This window comes from Pantherophis guttatus, chromosome 2 (assembly GCF_059756535.1).
Source record: "Pantherophis guttatus breed Tessera chromosome 2, ASM5975653v1, whole genome shotgun sequence".
NCBI classification, from domain to species: domain Eukaryota; kingdom Metazoa; phylum Chordata; class Lepidosauria; order Squamata; family Colubridae; genus Pantherophis; species Pantherophis guttatus.
This window is the reverse complement of record NC_142064.1, coordinates 233130659-233143638: the sequence shown is the minus strand read 5'-3', so window position 1 is coordinate 233143638 and position 12980 is coordinate 233130659. Positions and strand designations below refer to the sequence as shown.

The 12980-nt window shown below is 37.8% G+C and overlaps 1 protein-coding gene across 4 annotated transcripts in view; it reads left to right on the top strand.

Annotated features, from left to right (window-relative positions):
* Positions 1-12980, top strand: part of LOC117656314 (contactin-4) — a 556506-nt gene that overhangs the window by 479036 nt on the left and 64490 nt on the right. For all 4 annotated transcript variants that reach the window (XM_087887915.1, XM_087887914.1, XM_087887913.1 and 1 more), the window contains one exon: positions 3184-3311. In XM_087887915.1, coding sequence (XP_087744041.1) covers positions 3184-3311 — 128 coding nt within the window. The remainder of the gene's footprint in view (positions 1-3183; positions 3312-12980) is intronic.

The window sequence follows — 12980 nt, the reverse complement described above, 5'->3', positions numbered from 1 at the left end:
AACAAATATAATACATTAGGCAGTTGTTAATACATTTTCTATTTCATATCTGCAAATTTTGTTAATGGTTTTAGTCTGCTATCAGTTTGAATGGGGGTTCTTTTATATTATTTACTTATTAAAATACAGTAGATTCATTCAGTGGTATGATTTGGTGGTGTATATTAGACTTAGTTCCAAGGAAATAAATGTTTGGGTGAAAAATAGAATTCAGAACTTGAAGCTAAGAACTTCAAGAACAATATTATGTATATTTTTATCTAGAAATAGAAGTTAACTAAATGACTGTCTCTTAGTTAAGACTAGGTTCCCCAACTCAATATAATGTAGCACATTTTGATGAATAGCCTTTTAATGTTGGTAGAACACTGCTTCTTTGTAGTACTTTTGAAATAGTAAGTGATAGCAGCTGAAAAATGATTTCAATCAGAATAAAGCTGGAAGGGACATTGGAGGTCTTCTAGTCCAGGGGTCTCCAACCTTGGCAACTTTAAGCCTGGCGGACTTCAACTCCCAGAATTCCCCTGCCAGCAAAGCAAAGCTTTGGAGCCTGAGTGGCGCAGTAGACTAATGCTACTGTTAAAAGGTGGTATTTAGCTTCCAGCTGCCTGCAATTACTGTGAGTTTAATTCTCACCAGGCTCAAGGTTGACTCAGCCTTCCATCCTTTCTAAGGTAGGTAAAATGAGGACCCGGTTTGTGGGGGCAATAAGCTGACTTTGTATAAAATATACAAAAGTATGAAGGCTATTGCTTAACACCTTGTAAGCCGCCCTGAGTCTCCGGAGAAGGGCGGCATATAAATAAAAAAATAAAATAAAATAAAAAAGCTGGCTGGCTGGGGAATTCTGGGAGTTGAAGTCCACCAGGCTTAAAGTTGCCAAGGTTGGAGAGCCCTGTTCTAGTCCAACCCCCTGCTCAAGCAGGAGTCTCTATACCATTTCAGATAGGTGGAAGTCCAGTCTTTTCTTAAAAACCTCCAGTGATGAAGTATCTACAACTTCTGAAAGCAAGCTGTTCCACTGATTAATTGTCCTCACTGTTAGAAAGCTTCTTCTTAATTCCAGGTTGCTTCTCTCCTTGATTAGTTTCTATCCATTGTTTCTTGTCTTGTTTTCTGGTGTTTTGGAAAATAAGTTGACCCACTCTTCTTTGTGGCTGCCCCTCAAATATTGGAATACTGTTATCATGTCACTCCTAGTCCTTTTTTTTTTCCCCAGACTGGCCGTATCTAATTCCTGCAACCGTTCTTCATATGTTTTTGTCTCCAGGCCCTTAATCATTTTAGTTGCTCTTCTTTATATTCATGATTTATATTCATCAAGATCAGACAGGCGTTCTCTTACCATTCTCTTGCTTATTTTAATTTTAATTTTTAGTCTGTCTTTTTATGTTTTTGATAAGTTGGGCTATAGTTTCTTTTTGCATGAAGACTGATGCAAAGAATGAGTTAAGCAGCTCTCTACTGCCGGTTACTTCCTTGCCATCTTTTCTCTTTAGTGGACCCACTGTTTCCTTGACTTTTTTCTTGTTATTTATATGTTGAAAGAATTTTTTTTATTATCTTTGACTTTTGTTGCAAGTCTTTGTTCATTCTGAGCCTTTACTTTCCTGACTTCATATTTGCAGATTTGGGTTATCTGCTGATATTCTGCCTTAGTTATGTGTTCCTCTTTCCATTTTTTTGTACTTATCCTTTTTTTTCTGTAATAAAACTTAATTCAGCAGTAACAGTATAACAGAGTTGGAAAGATCCTTGGAAGTCTTTTAGTTCAACCCTTGCTCAAGAAGGTGACCCTTTATCATTCTGGACAAGTGGCTATCCAATCTCTTCTTAAAAACCTCCAGTGATGCAGCAGCACCCACAACATCTGGAGGCAAGCCATTCCACTGATTAATTTTTCTCATTGTCAGAATATTTCTCCTTAGTTATAGGTCAGATATCTCCTTGATAAGTTTCCATCCATTACTTCTTATCCTGCCTTCAGGTGTTTTGTAGAATAGGTCTTAATTAATTTTGGTAGAAAACCTTTGTGATCTGAGCTACAATCAGCAGAGGTCTTATTGATTTAATCAATCTCCCATCTTTGTTTGCAAAATATACAGCTAATTTGATTTTGGTGTTGTCCATTCACAGTGTCCAACTATAAAATAATCTTAGCTTTTGGAAAGAAGGCATTTACCATAAACTCTGAATGATCTTGGCAGACCACTATTAGTCCATCTCCAGATTCTTTTTATATGTCAGTTTTTTCCATTATTCCACTTGCTGTTTCACTTCAAACTTTAATTGCCTGTATTTAACATGGCATCTGTTTTTGATGTTGTATCAATAAAATGCTGCAAGTCATCATAGAAGCGTTCAAATTTCATTTCTTGTGCATCTGTAGTTCAGAGCATTGAATGGATTGTCATGATCTTGTTTGGCTTGACTTGGACTTGAATTGAGTTCATTCTATCATTTTGGGGGTGTATCCAATCACTGACTTTGACACTCTTTTGTTAATAATAATAGTTACTCAACTTCTTCTATTATTTTCTTGTCTGCAGTAGATCCAATACTCTCATGTGAAGCAATTTATTTCAGTCCGTCTCAGTTTGCTGGTTCCCAGAAAGTCAATGTTCAGTCTTACATTTCTATTCTAACAAACGTCTCTTGGTTCATGGGTCTATCATATCATATTTGCAGATATCTTTTGTCTCTCACACATCAGGAGCTGAAGTCCTTTGGGCTTTAATCCAATGATGATATAAATATTAATGCCACTTGTACTTTTGGGCAATTGAATTGATTGCTCTATGAATTGGAAGTCACAGTGTAGGAAGAAAATGCTTATAGATTATAGCATGTTAAAAAGAATGGACTGTTGATTCATGATTCTGTTGTTAAATGTGATCCTTAAAGCCAACCACACTCTATGTGCATCACAAACTTACTTAATAATCTAGAAGTACTCATCCAAATTAAGCAACAATAAGTAAGCTATTCTTCTCCATTTTAAGAGAACAATTTTCTATTTTAAGGTTCTTAATTGATAGTGTCTCAATGCTTTGCAGCCTCCAGAAAATTCTTACCTATCAACTTCCATAAAAAATGCCAATTGTTCCTTAGTTGTCTACATTGTTTTAAAATACATCATTTATTCTATTTGTTGAAGTATTACTTGCATTTATCCATTTACAGACATACTATTTTGGAAGATGGAACTCTAAAAATTGCCAATGTTACCAAAGCAGATGCTGGGAGTTATACATGTATAGCAACAAATCATTTTGGCATAGCCAGCAGCACTGGGAACCTGATAGTAAAAGGTAAGATATTACCTTCGCCAGATAGTTCCTTAGCCTGAGTTCCAGTAAGATACCTGTGAATTTGTAGATCTTAGAAAGTTTTAAAAATGATGAAATTTGCCTGTAGATTTCTGAAAAGCTACTTTCCTGAAATATATATGAAAACACAGAGAGAGACAGACAGACAGACATACACACAGAGAGAGACAGATATATATATCTCAGCTTAGTCTGAGTTGCAGGGGGATTTGAGCTGGTGAGCTGCATTGTTGTTGTTTGGCTTCGTGTTTGTGGCCGTGCGAGCTCTTCATGGTGGGTGTCAGTCTGCTTCATGTATGGATTGGAGGGGTTTAAAGTGGCTAATGATAAGCTGAGCACAACCAAGCCCCCACCCAAACAGAACACAACCCCAGCCAATCAGAGCACAGCCAAGCCCCTAACCAATCAGAACACACTTCCACCCAATCAGAACACAGCCAAGTTCCCACCCAATCAGCTCACACCTCCACTAGCAGTTAAAAGGAAGAGACAGCTGCGATCTCACATTGCTCCTGGAAGCACGAAGCCGAGAACACCAGCCTGAAGATGACGAATGAGACTTCGTCGAAACGTCGCCAAGACACTTCCAATTTTACATGGGAGAAGACCCGAATAACCAAAGACCTACATACAAACACCCGCGAAAACCTCAGAAAACAAATATATATATTATATATTATATAATATATATATTATATTTGAAAAAAACTATATATATATAAACTATATAACTATATAACTATATAACTATATAACTATATATATATATATATATATATATATAGTTTATGTTTTGCTGATAAAGAAATAAAGGGAGACTAGTATAGATCTATTTCAAGCTTTCTAGCTTTCATCAGCTAGCCATACCCTTACTCGGATTCGAACATGGGCTTCCTACATGTTAGGCAGTTGAATTAGCCAAAGCGACTGCTTGAGGGCTCCTGGATTGGAGCTGAGATATATACTGTATAATGCGAAAACATATATAATGTACAGAGACATATATGAATTAAGTACTTCAAAAATAGAATTGCCAAATTTGTTATTTTCTTTTTTAGAGGAAAATCCTTATGCTCACAATTACAGTCTTTTTCTTCATGCATACTAATTATTCTTCCTCAGGTTTCATACCAGGTGAGAAATTCCTTTCTCATCTACAGAAATATAGTGTTAAAAAAAAAAACCCACTCACTGAAAATAATAAAGTGAATTTCTTGTTCACACATATGGTTCAAGGTTTGTAAAACTCTTAAACTGGATACATTGTTTTTGTTTCAAAACCATTTGTTTTTGGCTCTCTTTTCTTCAGAAAATGTGCATTGTTCTGATAATAGTGCAGGTGTTTGTGCCAGCAAACCACAGACCACTCAGCAGAGTAAGCAGAAAAGTGAACAAAACAGCACTGCAAAATAAATAATACAAAATTCTTATTCAAGACAATCCTCTGTAATTGATTGGGAGCAAGACTAGAAAATATTATTAACTGCAGTTAACTGCACCACACTATTCCAGAATGTAAAGCCACCCAAATGTTAATAACTTTGTTCTCCCTTTATCAATACAATTTTATGTTAGTTTATTTCTTTATTTTCTGAAGAATGTTTGGTGTTGCCTATTCAATTGTTGAAGCCTCCTTTCTGTATGTGTTCTCTTTTCATCCAGCTAATTTTTTGTTCCGTATTTTTGTTCTTTTTTGAAACTAGCATATACATTTTTTAATTGCTTTTGCATTTTATTACCCATTTTAATCCCACGGGGCAAATAATGGTATTTCTGCAGAACCCCAATACTCTCCCATTCAGCAGTTATCTTACAGGGCAAGCTCTGCTTAGTTTCAACAACCCAACTCTTATCATGTGTCTGTAGTCTCTAGGCACATATATGCTTGGGTAGCATTTTATAGACAAACATATAAAGCTTCCTTTTATGAGAGAAGCTAACCAAGAACTGCATGTGGTTTAATCAGTTTCACCAATTCATTGATTTTTATGGAACTAGAGAGAACAGCTGCAATAAGGAAAACCGAGTGAACATATTTTGTTTTACTTCCTCTTCCTGCTGTGAGGTTTCCCCATTCCTTCCGTGCTCCATTACATTGATTCATTTATCAAGCTACTGATACTGCAACAGAAATGCTGCTATTATGTTTAGAAAGAGAATGTTGCTTGTGTACGCTCCCAAAATAATTGCCTGTAAGAAATAAAGCCTGCAATTTTGTACACAGTTGAACTGGTTTAAGATTATGGTGTTCAAGGAGGCAAAAGCGCTGTCCTTTTTTGTAATAACTATTAAATCAGCACTAAAAATGGGTTATTATGGCTTTGTAATAATGATAGAAGTCGTGAGTCTGTAATCAAGCAAAGAACCGTAGTTCCAATTTGTGGTCTATTATACTCTGCTGAACAATATTACTGGTTATTTGATGATTTTAGCCCTTAACTTTATTAATTTAAGAGAATCCACCCTACAAAAATAAGCACTTCAACTGATGTAAAATTTTTAAAGAAAATCAGTGCAATCTGTCTGGTTGTGATAAAATTAGTATATATTATTGTTTTCCTTGCAATAATACTCCTATTTTTTTCCAAGATACAATCAACACATAATTGTAACACTACAGCCAATATTCTTCTTTTAACGTATCTCAAGGCTCCATAATTTAGATATATAAACGCTCTTTTACCAAATTAAATGGAATAGTAAAATGTCAGTCGTAGCATTTCTAATTGAGCAGATGTGCTGATACTGACAAATGTTTTAAATTAAATTATACACTTTTGATGAGTAGTCTTGCATCTGATATAGTAAGTCTTTATAAATCTGATAAACACTTTAATCTCCCTCTTCTTGAGGAAGGGAGCAGGAGTGGGGGAGGAAACATGTATTGGAAAACAGATCAAAAGTTATTGATGTACTGCTTTGTAATTAATCACAGTTTTATAACCCAGTCACTTTAATTCTGCCAGACTGAAGTGAAAGGAGTCCCATTTTGTTTTCCTGGCTATATATCTATTTTTCAGTGTATATTGCACTGTATACTATTAAAGGCATACTAATTTTGGTCAAAGCTGGAAACTGTATGTACAGTCATGATGAAGAAGGCATTAGAAAAAATATATAAATTTCACTTTTATAACTTAAAATTTGGGAAATGAATTTATTTTTGAAATAATGACAATGCTTTTAAATAATAGCAGTAATAATGCCAGCAACAACGATCAGCAGGTTTCACTGATCAGTTCGCTAATGATACATTTAATTTGTTTAAGTTTCACTTTTTCTTATCCTATCTTTGCATTTTTTTTCCCTGTAGTATTCATAGATGTGCATTATAGAAATAAGCACTATCTATATCAACTCTTGTTCGCATATATAGCATGAACTACTGGCAGACAGGGATTTTTTTATACTTTAAGGATCATTAAACTGTCTGCTGACTTACTATCACTTGTATAGAATTCCTTCAAAGTATGATCCGTGATGGCAAACCTCTGGCACCAGTTGACCGGAAGTTGGCAAATGACCCTTTTTGGCCTCTGGAGGGCCTCCAGTGGGGGGAGGCCATTTTTGCCCTCCCAGACTCCTAGAGAGGCTCTGGAGGCTGGGGATAGCAAAAAAACGGGCCTTCTGGTCCCACCAGAAGTTGGCAAACGAGCCATTTCTGGCCTCCAGTGGGGTGGGAAAGGCTGTTTTTACCTTTCCCAGACTCCTAGAAGGGCTCTGGAGTCAGGTGAGAGAGAAAAAGGAGCCTACCGGGCCATCATGTGCCAGGAGTGGGGGGAGCGGGGGTGGTCGTGCATGCATGCGCAGGGCGGGGCTCATAAAATTATGGGTGTGGGCACCCGCATGCGTGACACATATGCCCCGGACCCCCCTTCTGGCACGTGATGGCAAAAAGATTAGCCATCACTGGTATAGGTGCTTAACTTCAGTAAAGCATTTGATAAAGTAGACCATAACCTACTACTAGATAAAGTAGAAAAATGTGGGTTAGACAGCATTACCACCAGATGGATTCATAACTGTCTGACTAACCGCATTCAAACTTGTAGTCCTCAATGGAACTGCATCTACATGGAGGGAAGTATGCAGTGGAGTACCCCAGGGCTCTGTTTTAGGCCCAGTGCTCTTCAACATCTTCATCAATGACTTGGACGAGGGAATAGATGGGGAACTCATCAAATTTGCAGGTAACACCAAGCTGGCAGGAATAGCCAACACTCCAGAAGATAGGCTCAAGATACAGAAGGATCTTGACAGACTTGAACATTGGGCGCTATCTAACAAAATGAAATTCAACAGTGAAAAAAGTAAGGCTCTACATTTAGGGAAGAAAAACAAAATGCACAGGTACTGTAGTAGTAGTAACTGTGAGAGGGATCTTGGAGTCCTAGTGGACAACCATTTAGATATGAGCCAGCAGTGTGCAGCAGCTGCCAAAAAAGCCAACACAGTTCTGGGCTGCATAAACAGAGGGATAGAATCAAGATCACGTGAAGTGTTAATACCACTTTATTGCCACAGTTTATTTAATTGCCACAAAGAAGAGGGAGTCAAACTATTCTTCAAAGCACCTGAGGGTAGAACAAGAAGCAATGGGTGGAAACTAATCAAGGAGAGAAGCAACTTAGAACTAAGGAGAAATTTCTTGACAGTTAGAACAATTAATAAGTGGAACAACTTGCCTGCAGAAGTTGTGAATGCTCCAACACTGGAAATTTTTAAGAAGATGTTAGATAACCATTTGTCTGAAGTGGTGTAGGATTTCCTGCCTGGGCAGGGGGTTAGGCTAGAAGACCTCCAAGGTCCCTTCCAACTCTGTTATTCTGTTTCTATTTCTAACTCATGTTTTGTTAACATAGCTTAAGAATTCCTTCACTTTATCATAAGTTGAAAGTGATTGATTCTGACTCAATTGATTGCTTGTGTGCCAATGTGCCATCAGGTTGGTGTCAACTCTTAGAGACCACATAGGTAGATTTTCTCAGTGTCTTCCAAGTTTTCCAATGGTGCACAATTAACTCTGTAATTGAGTTGATCCACTTTTGCCAGCATTAGAGAGAACCAGGACTTTGCATAATGTGTTCAAAGTATGATAATTTAGCCTTGTCATGACCTTTGAGTGAGAGTTCTGAGTTTATCTGTTCAATGATCCATTGATTCATTTTCTAGGCTATTGAGGGTATTCTCAGACATTTTCATTAACAACAAATTCCAGAAGCATCAATATTCTTTCTATCCAGCTTCTTGAAGGTCAAACTTTCACTTCCATAGAATGTGATGGAAAATAACATTGGTTGCACGATAAATGCATCATGGTATCTGTTTTCCATGGCCATACTGAGATGTGCTAGTCTGTGGTGTATTTCTTGACTGTTTCTTTCTGTAGTGTTGATGGTTGATCCTAAAAGGCAGAATCTATCTATCACTTTAGTATCTTCATTGCCGGATCTACTACTGGTTGTTCTACTTGTTATCATTAGTTTAGTCTTTATTTTTAATTTATATCCACTTTTTTCATTGTGTTCCTTGACTTTTATTACTGGAGCTTGCAGATCTCTTACTCTTTCAGCTATCAAAGCACCATTATCATTAATGGGAGCAATATGCTGCATGGAGCAGAGAATGTACCAGAAGGTAAAAAACCTGGACATTAACTCTAATCCAAGTTATTTACATCTATCCCACAATATGGCCTGTAAAATGAAGAAAAGTGTTTGAAAGTCTAAACAAACCGTAAAAGTACTTTCGTTTTATGCTGATATTAGTGAGTATCTATGTCTAGAACAGAAGCTTATATCCACAGATATTCATTACGCTGTTCTTTCTAAAGCAATATTATGCACGATACAGGATGGGAGTAAGAAATAATAAGCTAAAGAAATCAAAAGATAGAAAAATAAAGGGAAATATGGCTACATCTAGGTTATAAAAAAACATTCATTCAAAATACCTTTCCATAACTCTGCTGTCCTTCATGGGTTTTTTACCCTTTGCACAAGAGAAATTAAGCATGGTGGTGAAAAGTTTAAAGTCCTTCATACAAGAATTTTGCTGCTGATGTTTTACAGGTAAATATGTACTTTTATTCCCTCCCCCCTTTTCGGGACTAGTACAAGGTCTGATTCATGGAATTTGCAAAATAAGATGTTTTAGTGAAAGGAATATTCTAGGATTGAAAAGGAAGTGAAATTCTCTTTCTGCATCTTTATCTTTCCTGATTCTCATAGTAACAATAACAAGAGTGCCATAATGCTAGTGTTCATTTAGGAAAATAAGCAATGCAGCTACTACGTTTCTTTTCTTTTTCTTATGAGTGGTATCTTAAAAATTCCCCTTTGTTTCAGATAATAGTCACTTCAAAAATAGTTTTGAAGCAAGTACTGAAATTCCCTGGGATATTTTCTGTAGTCTTAATGGAACTTATTTTAATACAATTCTCTGAGTCCATTTTTATTTATTACAAAGTAAAATAGACACAACTGTATCAATAGACCCTAATAGTAGTTTTGCATGACATAGCTTCAACGCAATAAAATGCACTACATTTCTATATCAAGACTACTAAATAAATCTTTAAAAGATGTCTGAATGACACAAAAGTAAGCTAAACAAACAGCCGCAGTAGCTTCATCATAAATTCTAGTTTTATATTCTTCCTATTGTAATATGTACTTACTAGTTTTTGTCATACTTGAGAAATATTTACAAATCCATAACCTGAAATAACACCAAGTCCTCTTCCATATTGTAGAACAGGGGTGTCAAACTCGTGGCATCACGTTGTTGTCACATGATGTATTGTGACTTTTCCCCCCTTTGCTAAACTGGGGGTGGGCGTGGCCAGCAAGTGACACATCCAGCCCACAGGCCGCATGTTTGACACCCGTGCTGTAGAATATCCTTACAATATTCAAACATCTTTATTAATTCCTATGTTAACTTAAGTAAACTTAGGTAAAACCAGACTTGCAACTTCTTGAATGTTTGCAACAATTTACCATTAACTTTCTGGAAGCCTGTTTATGTAAAAAGCAAAGAATTTCTGACTCTGACATAATTTTATGGTCCTTCTTAGTTCTATGACTAATCCTCTGAGGAACTCCACACCAGCTCTTCAATATTGCAGCCCCTATATGGGATTGTTGCATTCAAAAGCCTGTTTCAAATATGTGTTATCTTCACAAGGTTCCAAATCTATAAGGATACTGAAAGCCCTCTCTTTCTTTGCACCAGCTGCATGTAATATTAGCCCTCACCTTCACTAAATGCATTATAATGTCATGTAGGAGGGGGAATTATTATTCCTCCTCCCTGTAAATCCAAGAGAGCTATTTTTGCTGAGTAGTATATCTTACGAGTCCTTCTTAGGAAACTGTAAGGACTTTTCAAGCTATCCGCTGAGTTTCATGTGGAGAAACTTTTAGTAGCAGTAGTTGTGGAATGTCCTCAAGGTTGTCCTTCTGTGGCATGATTGGGCAATTTTGCACGTATTTATACTGTGCTAAAATGATAGCATTTATCATTTTGCTAGATAAAGTGCACATTGGACTGTCTGGGGATAATCAGTTTCCTTCCAGAAATCATAAACATCTATTTTTAAGCCCATAGCTTGTAAAGAAGATTTTCTAGACTGATTATTTAATTGCTGTATCATTGGACAGCGGGAACACTTTTGCTTTGAAGCTAGTGTTAGCAGCACTCAGCAATCTGTTAAACATATAATTTGCTTTTTGCTATTATTCCATCTACCTGTCCTTTTCTATTTTGCAAATCTTTTAACTGCTGATCCTTTTTTTTCTTCTAAGGATGCTTCTTATTCACTATTGTTTCTAATTAGCCTGTTTATTTTCCTGAGCTTTCCTCTATCTCTATCTCTGCACACTTTATCTTGCTTGCATCTCTCCCAGACCTCCTAAGCAGCTTGCAAACATAAATGAAACACAACCACCTGTTTCTCCTTCAAGGCAGGCTTATCCGCCTTACTGTATTTTGCAAATAATTGTTTTGTGTATTGCAGTCTTTCCCACTGAGAGGCTGGCAAAACTTGTACCTCCTTCCTTTGGACAGAATGCACCACCCATGCTATTTATTGCTGACATAACCTTTGCGATAACTCCAGAACCCATCCTGAGTGTGTGTGAGCTGTTTTCCTGCAGAGATGTTCCAAGCAGAATCTTTTCCAACACCTCTAAAAACAACATTCAACAAGCTCTACTGCTTGTTGTTCTGTTCTGTTATGTAGCAGTCTGCCTCCTCCTAGGAGCTTCTTAGTCTCACTTTGCACAGAGCTGGCAAATAGTCAAGAAAACCTAACCATGAGACCGATTTGCAAAACTCATTTCCCTCCACCAGCCAGGAGATAGGCAACGAGAGCGACATGCTTCTGCTTTGGCAATAGCAGCTGGGCACAAAAGGCGAAAGGTCGGTGCAGGGAACTGGGAGAGAAGGCAGCTGGGCACATGAATGCTTGCTAGGCTGGGGTGGATGAGGTTTTCCAGGGCCTGGCAACCAGACCCAGAGCTCTGCAATTGGGGAGCAGCTTGCTATCTTGCAAGGCAGGGGGCAGGAAAGACAAAAGGACATAGATGAGGGGAGATAGGTGGAGGTGGTGACTTGAAGCACCCCTGCGGTCATAAGTATGGCCAGGCTAACAATACCCAAATTTTGACTGCAAGACCATGGGGCCACTGCACTGCATATAACTTGGAGCATGTAAGTCTATTTTTTCAGTACCATCATAACTTCAAACCCTAACTTCAAAAATAGACACTGAACGAATGCCTGTAAGTCAAAGGCTATCTGCACTCTTTATCAGTGATATGGTTACTGAAGGATTCCATTACTGTTCTAGCTCTGTAAATAAAGCATTAGTTATATGTACCAAACAAGGATTCCTACCACAAGAATCTTTTTTAATGTAGCTGTCAGGGTAACAAACCCAACGGAATCCAAACTCCAAAGCAGGCATGTTCCTCAAAGTATAGATTTATTAGACACGTCATGTTGGCACATCTGGGGAAACCTGACTCTGAACCCCCCTCAGGTTTCCCCCTAATTAAATTAATTAAATTAATTAATTAATTTAATTAATTAATTATGCAGTCCATCACATGGTCTAATCAGGTCACTGTCCAAGGGTCACTCAATCTCAGACCCCACCTCCTTGCACCTGGTGGGAAAACTTGGTTCTCAAGAAAAAGAATTTTTCTGAAGTGCCAAGGGGGAAAATGGTTCCATGGCTGACAGTAGCTTTATAAAAGGAGCCCTGGTGGCACAGTGGTTAAAGTATTGCAAGCTAACTATGGTTACAACCTGGAGTTCGATCCTGATGGGGCTCAAGGTTTGACTCAGCCTTCCATCCTTCCAAGGCCGGATGAGGAGCCAGATTGTTGAGGGCAATAGTCAAATAATACTTACATTGTAAACCACCCAGAGAGTGCTGTAAAGCACTGTGGAGTGGTATGTAAGCCTAAATGCTATTGCTATTGCTACTTGTTCAACAGGGGTGGGTTCCAAATTCCGTCGCCACCGGCTTGCTTACACGCACAGCACTTCTGCGCATGTGCAGAAGCATCCGGGTGGGTGGGCGGAGCCTCCCACTACCATTGCTATCAGTTCGCCTGATCTGGTGCGAACCGATAGCAACCC